The 19,156-nt window shown below is 37.4% G+C and overlaps 2 protein-coding genes across 7 annotated transcripts in view; one reads left to right on the top strand and one right to left on the bottom strand.

Moving 5' to 3' along the window:
• Positions 1-685: 685 nt before the first annotated feature.
• On the top strand, positions 686-10,147 carry daw1 (dynein assembly factor with WDR repeat domains 1). Its single transcript, XM_028573352.1, has 13 exons — positions 686-795; positions 1,404-1,476; positions 1,835-1,979; positions 3,045-3,103; positions 3,209-3,331; positions 3,429-3,528; positions 3,753-3,860; positions 4,471-4,577; positions 4,724-4,826; positions 5,650-5,764; positions 6,049-6,125; positions 8,644-8,806; positions 9,003-10,147. The coding sequence occupies exons 1-13, from the start codon at positions 756-758 to the stop codon at positions 9,035-9,037; spliced, it is 1,248 nt and encodes a 415-aa protein (XP_028429153.1). The 5' UTR covers positions 686-755; the 3' UTR covers positions 9,038-10,147.
• Positions 10,148-10,313: 166 nt separating this feature from the next.
• The window catches only part of sphkap (SPHK1 interactor, AKAP domain containing), a 155,465-nt gene continuing 146,622 nt past the window's right edge, over positions 10,314-19,156 (bottom strand). For 4 of the 6 annotated variants that reach the window (XM_028574486.1, XM_028574485.1, XM_028574487.1 and 1 more), the window contains 5 exons: positions 18,090-18,251; positions 17,017-17,100; positions 16,236-16,285; positions 15,545-15,732; positions 10,314-11,402 (listed from right to left, as the gene is read on the bottom strand). In XM_028574486.1, the coding sequence (XP_028430287.1) occupies positions 11,253-11,402; positions 15,545-15,732; positions 16,236-16,285; positions 17,017-17,100; positions 18,090-18,251 (634 nt within the window). In that variant the 3' untranslated portion in view covers positions 10,314-11,252. Of the gene's footprint in view, positions 11,403-15,544; positions 15,733-16,235; positions 16,286-17,016; positions 17,101-18,089; positions 18,252-18,940; positions 19,062-19,156 lie in introns of those variants that run through there. The other 2 variants (XM_028574488.1, XM_028574490.1) reach the window with 2 other exon arrangements.

Genomic DNA, 19,156 nt, shown 5'->3' with positions numbered 1-19,156 from the left:
TGCCTGGACTATCCCTCAGTTTATTGACTGTTGTTAAAGCTCAGGATTCATAGTAGCTAGAATATACAAAAGTAATCTTTATGATCTGCACGTGCCTTAGTTTATGAGCGATAGACTTCAACCTGTTGGTGATGAAATTAGGCTTTCTTCAGGTTTAGCTGAAGAAAGCCTTAAGTCTGTAATATAGTATATGAAACAAGAGACTGAGCGAAATGAAACTTCTTCCTGTTACTGTAGGCAGAGGTAGTCAAAGCCTGGGTATAAGATGACTCTCCTTCTGCAGTATAATGGCAAAACTATGTATGTATGTATTAATAGTATTCAAAAGCTATGAATTAGAATATAACATGTAAGTGCAAAAATATAACAATTATTCACCATATAAACTCCAAACCCAAGTTGGAGTTTGGATTCTATTCTCTGTCTTTTGCATGAGGCATTCATAACAATGTTGTTTATTCCATATTCCTTATTTACCTAGACATAAAATACGTCACTCACTGCTAGCAAAAAAACTCACTAATTCAGGCAAGAGCAAGGTTTATGTAGGTGGGGAACATATCTCTACGGGGAAACATCATAGACAATACATAAGAAGGGAAACATCGATACAAACATGTCATTCAAGTTCTGGAGATGTTTGGTTATGTTCGTACTACGCATGCGCAATGAGTGCACGCCGGCATTGTGCTCGTCTGTCGCCCTAGCAACGGTTTGTTGACAGGTGATGTGAAGTTGCCTGAAAACACGGGACAATGAAACTCAAACGGTTCTTTCTCAGATATTATCCACCAGGTAAGTTAATACGGAACATTTAATTTGTCCTAACTGTAACGTCAGGGAATATTTCACTGCTGTAGAGGTAGGGCTGTGCAATTAATCGAAATGTAATCGTGATTATGATTTCGGCTCCCAATGATCACAAAAACAGAATAATCGAGAAAAACAATTATTTAGCTCATTACCTTGTGCAAGTAAACTCTTATTTTCTCTTGTTTTCTGAATGAAAAAATAAAGTTTAAATAGGACAAGTATTGAGGCAAATTTCACAGTTGTATGTGTTTTTTACTGTTGATTTATGTAACTTTTATGTTCAATAATTACAACATCTTTCCAGAAGTCAACGAGTAATCGTGTTAAATTATCGTGATTTCAATACTGACTGAAATAATCGTGATTATATTTTTTTCCATAATCGAGCAGCCCTATGTAGAGGAATGTTTTTAGCTTTGACAACTTGCAGTAACGTTAGTCTAACTTTACTCTAGCTAGCACTAGCTAGCTAGCTCCAAAACTATGGTTAGCAGAGGTAGCTAGCATTAACGCTAGCATAGGTTACCGTTGTTTTATTCAATGCAGTCGTCATGAGTGGCCTTTGGTTCAATTCATTTTTCTACTCTCAGGTATAATCTTGGAATATGAAAAAGGAGGATATTTGAGGACCAAATCAATCGACCTTTTGGATTTAACTTCAGAGTGCGTGAGTTGTATCCTGAAACTTTACTATAACATTCATAAAGTTAACTAACGTTAGCTAACAACACTGGTGTTATGTTAGCTAATTGATAACGTCATAAAAATCTCCTGTATGAGTGTTGTTGCTTTTCATCTTTCACAAATACTGTAATTGTATTACTTATCTAGTCAGACATATCTCCAAATAGCCCTGTCTGTGACCAACAACCCTACTTAACCTGCCTGTCCACTGTTCTGAATGTGATACTAAACACAGGTATCAGGTGATCTTAAATTAAACATGTGTAAAAATGTCGTCGTTGTCCCCCAACCCCCCACACACACACACACACACACACACACACACACAAACATGCAGAACAAACCCAGATGAGTTGTTGGCAGAAATCAGGCAGTCAGAGCCTTTGATCACAGAGTCCCGGGCTGATCAGGTGAAACAACTGATCCTTCGACTTCAGCAGAAACAGGGCCAGCAGGATCACCACAGGTTCTGTTTCTTCAAGGTCAGACACTGGACTCACACTTACATTAATTATTATTATTACTTACAATAATAAATACATTCACACATTGGCATGACTAGAGTCTAAATTCAATAAAGTAGCTCCTCTTTAAAGGTGTCGAAATCCTTTTGTCTTTTGTATCTGTACAAACATTTATTTAGCATTAGATTGAGGTGCTAAAACTAACGCTAATGGAGTTTGCCATCTGTAAAGCTGTTGGGGTGGTGATGGCGCAGTGGATATGAGACATACCTTTGGTGTGGGAGACCTGTAGGGCTGCCACCTCTTAGTCGATTAGTCGACTAATCGATCGTTTTGGTCTTAGTCGACTAAGATTTCTTTAGTCGATTAGTAATTTTTTATGCTTATTCATGCTTAATTACTTATTTCCAAGAAACTTCTGAGCACATTTATGGTAAACACAAGATTTAAAGTGGTGCTTTTGCAGGATTAATTGTGGAGAAACTCAGTTTTACAGATGGTTAATTAACTACATTTATATTGTGCTTTTCTAGTCTTAACCACTACTCAAAGGGCACAGCTCTGTCAATTAAATCAACTAATCGATTAGTCAACAAAATCGTAGAAGTGTTAGTCAACTAAGAATTTCTTTAGTTGAGGACAGCCCTAGAGATCTGGGTTCAATTCCCACTCTGATACATCAACCAATGTGTCCCTGAGCAAGACACTTAACCCATAGTTGCTCCAGAGGTGTGCAGCCTCTGACATATACAGTATAGCAATTGTAAGTCACTTTGGATAAAAAGAGGCAGCTAAATGACATGTAATGTTTTACTCTATTATAAAAAGGCAATTGAAAATATTTTGGATGAGAACGTTTTGGCAACATCAGCTATTTACAGCAGTATATTAGTTCTCTGATTTTTACGCTTTGCAAATGTTATTTACATCTGTGGAAAGTTAGGAGTTTGAGCAATATAATTAGCCAGTGCTCTAATGAGTGTCTTAGTGTGTTAAGGAATACACACTACATAATTGGTAAGAGGTTATGGTTTGTTACATGGCTGGAGGTCAGGTCTAATCTTTCTCTGGTCTTTTTTGTAGGAGCTAAAGGCACACATACTGCCGCTGACAAACGTTGCCTTTGACAAATCAGGGTCAAGGTAGGGTTATCTGCACCACACAAAGGTCTAACACTTTGGAGTTCAGAAAGCTATGTATTCTTGTTTGTTGAATTTATCTTTACTCTTCTCTCTGATACTCTGCAGGTTTATAACTGGGAGCTATGACAGGACATGTAGAGTTTGGGACACTGCCTCAGGCACAGAGCTACACACACTAGAGGGTCACAGAAACGTGGTGTATGCAATTGCATTCAACAACCCCTATGGGTAATGAGCTGTCTTAGCAAAACATACATTCAGAGCATCTGATAACATTGCTCTACAGTATTTGACTCTCAGTTTCTTTATTTTATCTTGTACTTAGAGACAAGATTGCCACCGGCTCTTTTGATAAGACATGCAAACTATGGTGTGCTGAGACGGCCAAATGTTTTCATACCTTTCGCGGACACATGGCAGAAATAGTATGTATGACAATCTGTTTTAAATGAAAATTATTCAATTACTGTTTGTTTTTAGTCAATTGTTGTTCCATATACTACAGTCTACTCTACATAGTCAGTATTTATGCAGTTTTACGCTGCAGGACCAAGTGCCTTTATTAGTGCCCAAGACCTATCAAATCCTTCTTGGCTTTTTACTAGAATCCAGCACTAGTAACTGTAAAATAGAGTTCTGTATTGTGTAGGTGTGCCTGGCATTCAACCCCCAGAGTACACTGGTGGCCACAGGCAGCATGGATGCCACTGCCAAGGTGTGGGATGTGGAGACTGGGGAGGAGGTGGCCACTCTGACTGTGAGTAATCTGTTTTTTACTTACTATATCCCAATGCCTCTCTTGCTCTCTTTTTTTTTTTTCTGCTATCCCGACTGCATTGACTAACTTTTCATTCACTTCTAAGAGTAATTATTCCTAAATTGAGTGTTGTTACCCCTGCTGAGGATCAGCATCTTTTCTAACCCCCAAATATCGGATGGTGATTGTAACAGCTAGGATAACCCATTCTGAGGGGAGGAGTAAGCTCTCTTTGATGTGCAGACTGCACGTGGGTCCGTGGTGTGACTGGTTGGTTGAAAAATTGAATAATTATGCCAATGATGGTGTGACTGGTTGGTTGGCTGGCTCTGTCTCACTGAGAAGCAACTCTCTCTCTCTCTCTCTCTCTGTTCTGTTAATACTTCACACCACGAAGAATCAATCATGTTGACAGCAGTCAATTGAGCATACATGCTCTTTATTATTTATTTATTTATTTCAAGAACTTAAGAATCTCCCTTTAAGTGTCAATGTTTATTTTTATAAATAATATTGTGTTTGTTGTGCATTTTCATCCATATAGGGGGAGAAAGAGAGGGAGTTTATAAGAGACGGTGAGGGATAATGCTCTCTTTTTGATTTCACCCAGGGCCACACTGCGGAGGTCCTCTCTCTATGCTTTAACACAGTGGGAAGTCAGCTTGTCACTGGCTCCTTTGACCACACTGTTGCTATATGGGATGTTGCTTCAGGAAGGTCAGACATCAGCATTGTTATTGCAATGTATGCAACGATTTCTGCATGTGTGTCATATATACTGTATACAGTCCATATATAACACCTATATATTCTGCATACATAAGTGCACAACTGACTCATTGCTGCTTTTCTGTTATTTTTAGACTAGTCCACGCTCTGATTGGTCACAGGGGGGAAATCAGCAATGTTCAGTTTAACTGGGATTGCTCCCTCATAGTAACAGGCTCCATGGACAAAACCTGCAAGGTGAACTATCATCAGCCCAAAGACTTAAAAATGTGCAATTGTTTGTGTGTGTGTTTTATTTAACTCTTCAGCATACAATTATGTTGCCAACAAGTCTCTTTACAGACTGGAATTATATTTCACATTAGTTTGTTATTAATTTACCATTTTAAGCTATTATAAACAAGGTATGTGAGATGAATGGTTCTTGTCATCCATATTCAGCCTTCTCCATTTTCCACTCTCCGTCTCTCCCCACCTCCTGTCTCTAAGGTCTACATCATTTAAAAGAGAAAAATTGAATCGAAATATCTTAATTATGCCAAGATGAGTCATGCTCCGACGAATTATCCCCCTCACTGCATTTCCTCTAGGGGAGATGGTTAAAGTAAAGCTACCAGCTGCATGCAAGCATATTTAATGAGACTGTTCGCATGTATGTGTGTCCTAGTTTGGGCTTATGTTTTAGAGACTTGATTTTATGTCATATTGTTTTCTTCTTTTTGATCTTTTTATTGCTTTTATATGTAGTTTTTTATTTATTGTTTTTCATTTGTCGTCTATGTTTTTGCGTCTTTTGTCTCCTTGTTTTTATTTACCCTAATTTGGTCTTGCTTTTGTTTGGCTTTCTGCTGCTATATTGCCTTCTGGGTATCTGCTTTGTCTGGCAAAGCACTTTGTAAACTCTTTTTTAAAGGTGTTAATAAAGTTATTATTATTATTATTATTAATATTATTAGTATTATGTATTTCCTGCCTGTTTATTTATAATTATGTCACTGAGGGTTTGTATGACACAAACCCTATGACACAAACCCTCGGTGACATATGTATGTATTTTCAGTTGTGGGAGGCAGTCGGTGGGAAGTGTGTGGCCACCCTAGTCGGACACAAAGAAGAGGTGCTAGATGTGTGCTTCGATTTAAGTGGTCAGCTCATTGCTACTGCCTCTGCTGATGGTAAGACTAACAATTAATTTACTAAATGTTTACATTACTAGCAAAGTTATACTAGTAAAGTAGTATATATATTATACACACACATACATGTGTGTGTATTTCACATTTCCATTTTTTTCCCTCACTCTCTCCAGCAATTTTGTGTTGTTTTATTTCACATGCCTGAGGTTTAATTCATGTAATAAAAATTTTCTACCGCCATGCATTCTCAATACTTGACTTGACGTGTAAGAAATGACATGTGCATGTACACTAACAACCCTGCTTGTCCCCGTCTCTGTCAGGTACAGCGCGAGTGTTCAGTGCAACCACACATCAGTGTCTCATGACCCTAGAGGGCCATGATGGAGAGATCTCTAAGGTAAGTGACTGGACCCATAATGGCTTCTCTGCCATTGCCTGTGAACATTTATTCTACGTCACCATAGAGAAAAGCTAAAACCTGGGTATTTTGTTCTCGGTAAGCAAAATAGGTATTTACTATTGTTTTAATTTCTCATTTTAACAAAGATATAACAATGACTCTATTCTGCATCTATGAATGTATCCCATAAGGTTAGTACAAGTGTGTCCCTGTAAGGCTACCAAGAGCTGTGAAGTAATAAATAGTAAATCTTTGCTCATGTAGTAGCACAGAGTAGCACAGAAGTAAGCCAGGACCTAGGCTCTCTATAAATTACCCATTATCAAAACATTATCTCACAGACCTGTTTGGAAGTATTATTATAACAGGCCATGGGGCACAACCACACGTTTGTGGATGCACCAGGCAACTAACAGGTGCAAATGAGCTTGTGATTGTTGTGTAACATTAACTCACTATCTACCTACAGTTCTCCTGGCCAATGTGGTAAAAAAGATATTGCCTCTACTTGCCTTGTTAACATGGGATAAAGCGTGATGCTGAGGTAGAGGGACCGGAGTTTAGACTTCAGGCTGTTTTGTGCTTACTGTGTCACATGGTAAAACTCAGGTAGGACAGAGGACTGTAGCGATGCTTCTTTTGATCTGGCTAATTGAATATCTAAAACGAGATGTTTTGAAGCTAGCTCTCCATGAGAAATTACAAATACCACTTGCCATCCCTGACCACAAGTTAGCATGGTCTGACTGTGTTATTAGCCTCTAAACTCAGCACCAAATGTTGCACCCATGCCATCACATGTAATCACACATCTTTTACCCTGGTATAACATTGTCTGGCATTAGCTGAGTCCAACAAACACATACTCTGGCATTAGGTGCCATGCTCTGTATGTGTGTCCTGCAGGTTCTGGCTCAGAGGGTTTCTGTGTATGAGGGGCTTAGAAGTCACCTCTGTTTACTGAAACATCAGGCAGTTGGTAATAAGTAGGCTGGCTGGAGGATCATTCCAGAGGATTATGACACTAATCTCTCCCTAAAAGGACACCTCTCCCCCTCCCCTCCATGCCTTCTTAACCATGACCATGTTTTTTTTCTTTGGTCTAGCCCTCTATTTCAGTGTCTCGCTCTGAATGTTTACTTTTATTTTCACTATGTCTCAGTCCCTCCAGGTAATTCCCTTTACTGCCTTTTCCTATTTAAATCTGGAAAATATAAATGATGGACTGTATGCTGACAACTATATATAATGATTACATAACTGAGGATACATAGTTTCGTAACATTTGCAGTGTGAACTGCACAAGTGTGAAGGAAATGAGGTGAGAATTAGTGTGTAATATGGAATTAGGACATAGCTTTAGTCATGTTTATTTATACCTCTTTCCTGTCATTTCCTTTTTTTTCTGATGTTTTTTCTCTCTTCTCTGTCCATTTTCTTACCATTTCTGTTCCTGTAGCTTCCTCATAGCTTCCACTTTCATCTTCTTCCTCCGGTATTCTGTCTTTGTCAGCTCCTGTTCTAGTCAGTTTCCATTTCCTGTCTAGGGTAACTCCTTGGTGCTCAGTTTAGAGTTGTAATAAAAGCATACTTTACTTAAATGGCCATCTAGAGCCAGCTTTATTTAATCATCTTCTTTTTTTTTTTTTTTTACCTCACTAAGGAGATAGGAAAACATTCAGGAAACAATAAACCAGGAATCTAACACAATCAGATTCAACCATGATTATCATAATACTCTACTGGAAAAACTCTTCACTAAGTAGTGCCGCTAGGGCCTTTATCCTCCTTAAGTATTTAAAGTTGAATGACCTCTGTAGAATAATGTTGCTGATGTGGTAAAGAGTTCTAAACTCACTCATTTCCCCCTCCCTCTTTGTCAATTCAACCACTTCTGGCGGAATCTCTTATTCGGTACTCTCTCTTGCTCACTCTATCGCTCATATAGCACACACCCACATCTCTGAATAAGACTAAAGGCTGTTTTATGCTTCTGCGTCGAATCGACGGCGTACCCCCGCAGACCCCTCTGCTTCGCCACGAACCCCCCTCCGAGCCCACCACCGTAGCTCGATGTGCACCTCCAAAAACTTTTTACTTCGCGTCGAGGCGACGCAGACCAGAAGGACTGTGATTGGTCAACTCGTCCTGTGTGTTGATAGTCGGTGTTTCAAGCAGCCTACTGTGGGGAGTAGCAACATGCTAGTTCACTGACACAAGCTTTGCAAATAAACTCAGACATATTTTGGTTACAATGACGGGGTTATCCGTTTGTAAAATGTCTATATGTCAGTAACGTTTTGAAATTAGCACTTCGCCAGCAAGCAGTACTTTGTTGGCTAAAGTTTGCTTGCTAACATAACGTAAACTGGCTGGCAGACACCTCGCAAATAACCTCAGATTTATCACCCCCTAGCGTTATGGCGGTGAAATGCACCGCGATGCAAAGCAACCCCCGGCGTGGAGTTGATGCAGAAGCATAAAACAGCCTAAACTCTCCTGCCTTTCTTGTTAGATCTGTTTCAGCCCCCAGGGCAGCAGGGTCCTGACTGCCAGCTCAGACAAGACAGCTCGTCTTTGGGATGTTCAGTCTGGAGTCTGCCTACAAGTCCTGGAGGGGCACACCGACGAGATCTTCTCATGCGTCTTCAACTATGAGGGTGACACTATAATTACAGGTATACACTAACTCACACACACACATCTGGCAGCCACACATACATCTGAAAACCGTTACAATGTAGCCTTGAGTGACGATTAAACTGCTTCTTGCCAGCCGGCATCACGAATGCTTAATTTTACATTTTAGATTTGGAAAGCATGCAGCTGTGTCCTTCTGTGCAGCCACCTGTTCTTGTTTGTGCTCTCCTGCAGGCAGCAAGGATAACACATGCCGGATCTGGTACTGACCCGTCCCTTGACCCTTACAAGGCTCAGACAGGCATATACATGGACACAACAATCAGTTTACCATGTATGTCACTGTATATCTTTCTAATTGTACAATACCAACTGAAAAATCTGTAGTCATATTGAGGTAAATGTTTGGTTTACCGCATCAGTGTAAGGTTAAAGTGGCATTGCAAATCATCGCCGCTTCATTATATAATTTTTCTGTCTGATGATCCTCCTGTTCTTTAATTTGGTGAACGCTTCACTTGTTCCCTGACTGTACTAACTGTGTACCTGACCAGTAGACATAGTCTTCTGTTTACTGTGGAGTTAACAGTGTGGTATCTTTGCTCATAAAATGTCATCAAGTAGTTGGAAGTCTTCAACTATGTTTTTGGGATGGTTTGACATTTTGGGACACATGCTTGGACAAAGCCAGGAGGCGATTAGCTTAGCTTAGCATATAGACTGGAAGCAGCTGGCTCTGTCCAAAGTTCAAAAATACACCTACCAGCCCCTCTAAAGCTCAGTTATTAATAAGCTACAGCACATAACTTACAGCACATAATGCCCCATAAGACCACAACTTGTTTTTACATTTCTGTTTGTGTTGCAATCTAACAAACCAGCTATGTGGATTTTTAAACTTTAGACAAAGCCAGGCTACAGTAGCTGTGTGAGGCTAAGCTAATCACCTTCTGGCTTCTGGCTAGCTTCCTATTTAAAAGACAGGCATAAGAGTGCTCTTCTCATCTAAGCATATTAAGCATACTTCCCAAAATGACAGACTAGTTCTTTGAAGCATGTTTTTAAAATACAATGTGAACATGCTTTGTAAATATACCTGATATTCAATGAAGCTGTGTAGAGACTTTTAGCAAGTGTGACCTAGACTCATCGATCTGAGCTGTAAACATCCCAAATGTTGTTTTGTTAAATCATATTCATACATGAGCATTGCTGTTTCATCTTCATTAAACCATTATCAACTAACAAAGGTAATCTTTTGATATTTTTGTTCCCACTGCCTTGTACGTTTCAGTAAGCATTATTTTCTAAAAGCACAATACAATGATACATGTTTTTTCAGTAGCTTCAAGATCATATGGCTGTTGGTTTACAGTCTCACTGCATCTGCGACACGCTTTTGGCAATACAATGTAATACTGATGTGGATGAATGTGCTACTAAACAGTGTTCAGTTCCCTTTCTGCTGAATTTTACGAATGATCAAGACTGCTTGTATTTCACATCACAGAAATTTATTGATGTCAAAAGATAAATACATTCAGTTCTACCGTGACAGAGTTTACAGCGGAATTGTGTGCTTTTCTTTCCCAATGCTGATGTAACACTAGAGTACCACTAAGTAGAGAAATAAACGGACCAAATTCACATACAAATTCAACATTACAAACCGTACTCTGTTTTCCTGACATAGTAAAAGCTAAAGAGAGCAGTCCACTACTCCAAGGTGCAGCAGTTCCAAATCTACAGTATATACAAATCATCTATCCAAAATAATCAGTTCTCATGTAACATAAACAAGATAACATACTTACTTGGAACTGAATTTCAAGGTCACAACAGAGGTGGTATAATGGCCGATGAACACAACAAAGATATGGGCATTTTGTTGCTTTGAGCAAATGTGCACTATTAAATGGCGAATCCGAAGAAAGTGAAAGAGTTTTTTTTGGGCTTATCTTTCAACAGCGTCTTTTACAATGTAGTTTTGATACAAAAGGTTTGAGCACATTAAGTTGTGGGGAGAATTTAACCTGATTTTCCTATCTTCTATTGGTACTTTTCTTCATGTGTGTTCATTTGGAATAAGTAAATAAAAAAAACTCATAATTTGGTTCTGAGAATCTGTAAATATATGTATATAATCTGGAGCAGTTAAACTCTGCTGACTATAATCTTGTGAAGGCTAGTTCATTCTCATCAGAAATGTCCAACCCGTATACCTACAGTTTGCTCTGTGTGTGTGTCTCACTAGAGAGGTGAATGTGAAGACAAAAATCTGCTTTTATTAAAGGGAGACTGGTCCATTCATAGCTTTCATGGACAGATTGAGGTGTATGAATTTCTCAAGTATGCTGATCGCATTGTGCTGTCATCTTACAGTAGGAGACACTTGGTGTGATGAGCAAAAAGGTTGGAACATGTTAGAAGTGTGAGCGAACAAGTGTCTTTGTTTGCAGTATGAGGAAGCTAAAGAGCAGAGCCCTACAGGGTCTCCAACAGCCAATCAAACAGGCTGGACAGAGACCGGTCCTCTTTCTCTTTCTCATGTAGTTTACAGAACTGGACCACAGCGCTGAACAAGTCTGCAATCCGCCACGCCTTCTGAGACATCAGATGAACCACCCTCTGGAACTGAGAGAAAGCACACACAAAATTAATCCAACTATAAATCCATGGTCATCACATTTAGTACCTTGTTGACTAATGGTGAAATGTACAGTATGTATAAAAAGAATATATAGCACAACTAAACAGTAATATTTATAACTAATAATAACTCCTTGGAACACTGTATCAATGCAACATAATTCAGATAGATGGGGTGAGAACTAAGCACAATTAAGAATTAACTGAGTGACGCAAAGCAAAGTTTATTACAAAGGGTACTAGAAAAAGCATTTAATGCAGAAATTGCTTGTGAATGCTGAAAACCTAAATGGCTAAACCTAAACTGGATTTCTGGCATAATTGTGTAAAAAGAAGGTGAAGTAGTGAGAACAGTTGAAAAAGTGTGAATTACGAATTTCATTGAAATGTTGAATGATACAAAGAAAAGTGAAATATTGTAAGTTTTTTTTTTCAAAGAAAAGTCATTGTATATGTATGTTTAAAAAAAGTCATATTATGGTATGTCAAAAAAAGTGAAAAAAGTCATATAGTATGTGGAAAAAAGTGATAAAAATATCACAGTATGTCGAAAAAAGTAAAAGAAAAGTCCTAGTTTAGTATAGTCATAGTATAGTATGTTGAAAAAAGTAGTAGTAAAGTATGCTGAAAAAAGTAAAAAAAGTCATAGTATATATAATGTGTCGAAAAAAGGGATAAAAAAGTTGCAGTATAGTAGTTGAAAAAAGTCATAGTAGTCGAAAAGAATCATGAAAAAGTCATAGTATAGTATGTTGAAAAAAGTCATAAAAAGTCATAGTATAGTATGTTGAAAAAGTCATAAAAAGTCATAGTATAGTATGTTGAAAAGAATCATGAAAAAGTCATAGTATAGCATGTCGAAAAGAACATGAAAAAGTCACATGTTAAAAAAGTCATAGTATAGTATATTGAAAAAAGTAATAGTATAGTATGTCGAAAAAGTAAAGAAAAGTTGCAGTATAGTATGTTGAAAAAAGTCATAAAAAGTCATAGTATAACATGTTGGAAAGAATCATGAAAAAGTCACATGTCGAAATCAGTGATAAAAAAAGTCATGGTATAGTATGTCGAAAAAAGTGATAAAAAAGTCACAGTAATCTTTCAAATTGGTTAGTATTTGTGTAACACATACACATACTATGTCTGTATACATTTGGTCCAATATGTGCTGTAGAAAATGCTACATGGTTTAATGGAAAATCAATAAAAATTGCTAAACAAAAGAAAAAAAGTCATAGTATAATATGTTGAAAAAAAGTCATAAAAAGGCAAAGTATAGTATGTCGAAAAAGGTCAAAGCATAATTTGTGGAAAATAATCATTAAAAAGTCATAGTATAGCATGTCGTAAAGAAAGTCATAAGAAAGTCATAGTATAGCATGTCAACAAAGTCTTAAAAAAGTCATAGTATAATATGTCGAAAAAAGTCATAGTATATGTCAAAAAAGTGATAAAAAAGTCATAGTTTAGTATATCGAAAAAAGCCATAGTATAGTATGTTGAAAAAAGTGATAAAAAGTCATAGTATAATATGTCAAAAACAATCATGAAAAAGTCACGTCAAAAAAAGTGATAAAAAAGTCATAGTATATCGAAAAAAGTGATAAAAAGTCATAATTTAGTATATTGAAAAAAGTCATAGTATGTCGAAAAAAGTCAAAGCATAGTATGTCGAAGAGAATCATGAAAAAGTCCCAGTATAGTATGTCGAAAAAAGTGATGAAAAAAGTCACAGTATAGCATGTCAAAAAAGTAAAAAAAAATCAAGTATATATAGTATGTTGAAAAAAGTCATAGTATAGTATGTCAAAAAAAGTGACAAAAAGTCATAGTTTAGTATATAAAAAAAAAAGTCAGTATAGCATGTTGAAAACAGCCTTAAAAAAGTCATAGTATAGTATGTCGAAAAAGTAAAAAAAGTCACAGTATAGTATCTTGAAAAAAGTCATAAAAAGTCATAGTATAGCATGTTGAAAAGAATCATGAAAAAGTCACGTCAAAAAAAGTGATAAAAAAGTCATAGTATAGCATGTCGAAAAAAGTGATAAAAAAGCCATGGTATAGTATGTCGAAAAAAGTGATACAAAAGTCATAGTAATCTTTCACATTGGTTAGTATTTGTGTAACACAGCCATACTATATTTGTATACATTTGGTCCAATATGTGCTGTAGAAAATGCTACATGGTTTAATGGAAAATCTATAAAAAAATTGCTAAACAAAAGAAAAAAAGTCATAGTACAGTATGTCGAAAAAAGTGAAAAAAGTCATAGTATAATATATCGAAAAAAAGCCATAGTATAGTATGTTGAAAAGAATTATGAAAAAGTCACATGTCGAAATCAGTGATAAAAAAGTCATGGTATAGTATGTTGTAAAAAATTCATAGTATATTATGAAGACGTTAAAAAGTCATAGTATAGTACTGTATGTCGAAAAAGTCATAAAAAAGTCATATCATAGTATGTCAAAGAAGTCATAGTATGTTGAAGAGTTGAAACCTCAACCTCCAGTTTTCCCTTTATCTCTATCAGCTTATCTCACTGAGCTATTTGTGAAGCTCATAAGCAACTCGTATTCATTGTTCACATTACTGAAGACAAAAGAAGTCCTAGTGTAGTATGTTGAAAAAAGTAAAAAAAAAGTCATAGTATAGTATGTCGAAAAAGGTCAAAGCGTAGAATGTGGAAAAGAATCTTTAAAACTCATTGATATAAGTGATAAAAAAAGTCATAGAAAAAAAAAAAAAAAAGTCATTAAAAATGTCATAAAAGTATAGTATGTGTGGAAAAGGTCAAAAACTCATTTATAAGTGATAAAAAATCATTTAAAAAGTCATAGTATAGTATGTCGAAAAAAGTCATAGTATAGAATGCCGAAAAAAAGTATAGTATGTTGAAAAAGTCTTAAAAACCTATAGTGTAGTATGTCGAAAAAAAGTCCTAGTGTAGTATGTTGAAAATAGTCAAAGCGTAGTATGTCGAAAAAAGTCATTAAAAAGTCCTAGTATAGTATGTCGTAAAAATTTCATAGTATAGTAAGTCGAAAAGTAAAAAAAAGTCGTAGTATATTATGTTGAAAAAAGTCATAGTATAGTATGTTGAAAAAAAGTTATAAAAAGTCATAGTATAGTATGTCGAAAAAGGTCAAAGCGTAGTATGTGGAAAATAATCAATAAAAAGTAATTGTATGGTAAATGGAAAAAAGTGATAAAAAGTCATAGTATAGTATGTCAAAAAAGGTCAAAGCGTAGAATGATGAAAAGAATTGTCAAAACTCATTGATATAAGTGATAAAAAAAAGTCATAGTATAGTATGTAATAAAAAGTCATATGACATCGAAAAAAGTCATAAAAAGTCACAGTATAGTATGTCGAAAAAATGTCATAAAAAAGTGATAGTATAGTATGTCGAAAAATGTCATAAAAAAGTCATAGTATAGTTTGTTGAAAAAATTCATAAAAAAGTCATAGTATAACATTTCGAAAAATTCAAAGCGTAGGAGGTCATAGTATGTTATGTCGTCGAGAAAGTCATGAAAAGGGACAGCCCAGACTGGGGATCGAACCTGGGCCCAAATCTGTAGTGACTTCTTGCTGGGTGCCTGTTGCAACTGAGCCACTGCTCCACCAAAGAGTTCATGTTGAAAACAATCATAGCATAGTATGTCCAAAAAAGGCCCTAAAAAGTCATAGTATAGTATGTTGAAAAAAGTGATAAAATAGTCATAAAATAGTATGTTGAAGAATAGGAGTAAAAAATCATGCTATTGTAAGTCAAAAAAAGTCATAGTATAGAATGTTTAAAAAAAATCATAGTATAGTATATGGAAAAAAGAATAACCAAAGACAACTACACAATCAGTAACATTGGATCGAAAAATGGGTCCCCCTGCTTAGGGCTGCAAGATATGAGGAAAATATGCAATAACGTCGTTGAAATATCGCGATAACGATATTACTTGCAATAAATAAACAGATATTAAAGTGTACTCAGTTCTGCATTTCTGCTGCTTTCAGTATTCTGCTAAAATACAACAAAATGATTGTTGAATTTAAAACAAATAAAAGGTAATCATTTCCAACATTCTTTTATTGAACAAATTGAACATTAAAGGCTGTACCTACCTTTGCAACCCTCTTCTCTTTGGTCTTCCTAAAGTAGAGAGCAGAAAGTCCCAGCTCGGAGGCAGCAATCCACTGCAGGGCCAATCTCAGCTCCGAGTCCACACACTCAGGCTCAAGGTCGCAGTTTACCACCAACAGCGCCCTGAGGTTGCTACTGCTGCCCGCCGCCGTCCTCGCTGAACTGCTCTCTGAAAAAACAACGGTGACAGGAATGCACTAATGTTTTTCTAACACACCTTGAATGTTAACTATGTTCTCTACACCATCAAAGCCCTGTAGGAATGCAGACATTTCATTCCGTTCTATACTTGCTTGGACATCAAAAGCCAACCTGCCAAAGCTTTGCATGTGATCATACAGCATGTTCAGCTTCGTAAAATGGAAATATCCTGGGCTCAGTTTTGCTTCGAGATACTCTTTGCTGGAGCGTAAGTCATCAAACAAAGATGAACTTTGTGTTGAGACACTTCTGGAACTATGGGCCCTTTTCAATTATTGATGACTATCTTTAACTCAAAGAGGAGAATTGCATTTGCTCAAGCACATCCATTTAATCACAGATCCAGTTTACTGTACATCCAGTCACTCAACAGCTCTTGGTTAGTAGGCAGATGTTAAAGCTGACCAAGAAGGTGAATAATTAGGAAGTTGATAACATTGAGAGGAAATGAGAATCCACCACTGCACTTACCAAAGACATGTTCCTTTGTTCCTGCTAGATGTCCTTTCTCGGTCTCCTCACTGTGAAGGAAAAAAAAACACCAATTGAAATAAGATACAGTATCACTTTAAGGAATAGTTCAACACTTTGGGAGCCTATTTACTTTCTTGCCAAGGGTTAGATGAGAAAATTGATACCTCTCTTATGTCTGTACGTTAAATATAGAACTACCGCCAACAGCTAGCATAGAGACTGGAAACAACTAGCCTGTCCCTTTGTCCCTAAAGCTCACTGATTGTTTAATCTGTACCAAAAAAGGCCACATTGTGGGTTTACAGGAGTTATGTGTCAGACTATTTCAGCTAATTTACAGCAAAAAGCAAATAATCACGTTTACCCAAAATGTCCATTGCTATTTCCTATTCCTATAGTGTAAGTATATATTATACACTGTTAATCTGAATGTGCTTTAAACGTAACAGTTGAGATACATATATAGACAGAATAGAAAATAACAGAATAGAATAGAAGAAATGCAGCAGACTGGAGAGGCCTTTATGTCTAATAAACAGAACACTATGATATTTGCTAGAATGACAGAATATGTAATTCGTTATAATCCGTCATGTGCATGAGTATTAGTCTAGCAGCCTGTCACAGTTACAGGACACCTGATCACTGTGCTCTAGGTGAGAAAATGAGAAAAAGCAATATATCTACAGCTGTTCTGTCTTATTAGAAAAAAAATGATAATGGGCATCAGAGAGACACATTAATGAGAAATACTTCAGCAACGGCCTGTGACAGTTACCTGATTACTGTACTCTGAGTGAGCACATCAGAAAAAGCATCCAGGTCTGCCAGGCCTAGGCTGGATGCACTGCTGGTTCCATTCCTGTTAACCAATTAAAAAAAAAACCCAGATAGGAGCATTCGCATGTTATCTCAAGACATGAGACATGACCACCTTCTTGTGAAGAGAACAATAGGCGCAATGATGCAGGTCATGTTGGTCATTAGCGAGTGATCAACATATAAGTAGCAGCTGCAGCAGTATCGGACTCTCTAGGTGGGAGAGCTGGGGATTTTTGTCCAGCAGCAAGCCTGTCTGAATATGAAGATGAGGAGATTTGGAGGTAGTTTAGGCTGGTAGAGTGGACAGCCGTGCCCTTATGTCACACAACATGGAACAGGGAATGAGGTGAAGTTAAAGTAAGCAGGTAGATGGAAAGGTTACAAGGTACAACAAGTGTTATGGTGGTGCAGACAACTACTACTGCAGTTAACTAAGCAAAAAGCAAGTATCTTAAATCAGTGCCACACTGAGCAGCTTCCCCTTTTCACTCTAATCCACACATCAGTGTCTTTAGAATTAAATGCATTTAAATATGCAGTTAAGAATGCTTACTTTGGTGCGTGTAATATCATTTGATACATAATCACAAACATATACATTGCTTTTAAGGTAGCGTTAGCTTTTTTTCAACTAGCAAGCACAGAGCAGTGACTCTAAGTTGAAAAAAACTGTTGTAGTTGGCTAAAACGAATGGGAATTTGATGAAGCAGAGTATGGTGAGGCAAGTGTTCTGAACTAAAGGCTTTTGATGTGAGGTCACTGCCCCATACCACTGCAGCTTACTACTGCAAGCAGTTGTGCGTGAGGTGCAGGCAGGGTCTAACCCTGTATGTAAGCTATGGAGAGGGCTTTGTGAAGTGAGCTCTCTGCCATACACCGCCTTAGCAGGTGTGGATATTGCAGCAGCAGGGAGTAAATTTGCATTGGCACAGGAGAGCACAAGTGTCAGTAGCAATGGGCCAATGAGAGTGGGGTGAGGGTGGGAGCAGCAGTGTTTGGAGCAGTATCAAGGAGCAACGGTTACTGACCCCTCACTCAGCTGGATAAAACTACTGGTCTCCTCGTGGGGGTCATCCTCGGGGGTTATATGGGACCAGCTCCCCATGCTCTCTTCACTGCTAGCACTCATAGAACGCTTGTCGCTCTTCACTACTGCAGCCACCGCCACAGCTGGCCTTTCCCTCTCACTGCTGGGGAGAGCAAACCGCAAGATGGTGGGAATGACCATCGAATAGTTTTGCACAATGTCTGCAATGTGTAGTTACTTTTTTGTTGTTCCAATGCTCCTCTGTTCATTATGTATAAGTATTCTAAAATGCATTTTAAGGAGTGAAGGCAGTATTGGGACAGTTTTGGCTCTAAAAAATTATAGATACAGTACAGTAACTTCATTGACAAGCCTTTGGAACTTGAAATACCTATGCACCACATAAAAATCAAGCTAATTAATTTCTATATCTTTAGTGCATCAGCAAACTACACTCCCCAGCGGCACTGTTGGATTTCAGTTTCTCAGGAAACTGATTAAATTAAGTCATAATCAGATGATTGAGGGCTGCCATCCTCGACAATTCCTGAGGGAAATTAGGTTTTATTGACTAGGCGAGTGATTGCGTTCCACTCTAACACAGGGGACAAACAGATGCACTCCACTTGTTCCTGGATTACATGTATTGTAAAGTGAAAAGGAGCATGTCTTGCGACTCTCCAGAGGCCTGGGAGGCTTTCAGCTATTTTTCTCTCATTTACTATTAAACAGGTCTTATTTTGAAGATCTGAATGTCTTTAAAACACTCCAACTGATTCCCTACATATGAATATTAAATTTGTACTTTCCTCTATATACCTATCTTGCATATTAGCAGGTCTTTCTACTTACACATTTTCAGCAGGTTCATTTGACTCCAGACTGAGACACACTATGAACTGCTCCAGTCGTCATTACCCCCAGAATACGCACTAAAATGTCTTCTGGGAGAGTCCAAGCTCTCCTTCCTCCTCTGAAAGACCAATCAGACACTTTGAGTTTTTAGAGCTAGAGTGAATTTTGTCTTTGATTGTGTCTGGTTTGAATAAAACTGACCATGTCTAACAA

Source organism: Perca flavescens, chromosome 3 (genome assembly GCF_004354835.1).
Source record: "Perca flavescens isolate YP-PL-M2 chromosome 3, PFLA_1.0, whole genome shotgun sequence".
NCBI lineage: Eukaryota > Metazoa > Chordata > Actinopteri > Perciformes > Percidae > Perca > Perca flavescens.
This window is presented reverse-complemented; position numbering and strand designations above follow the sequence as displayed.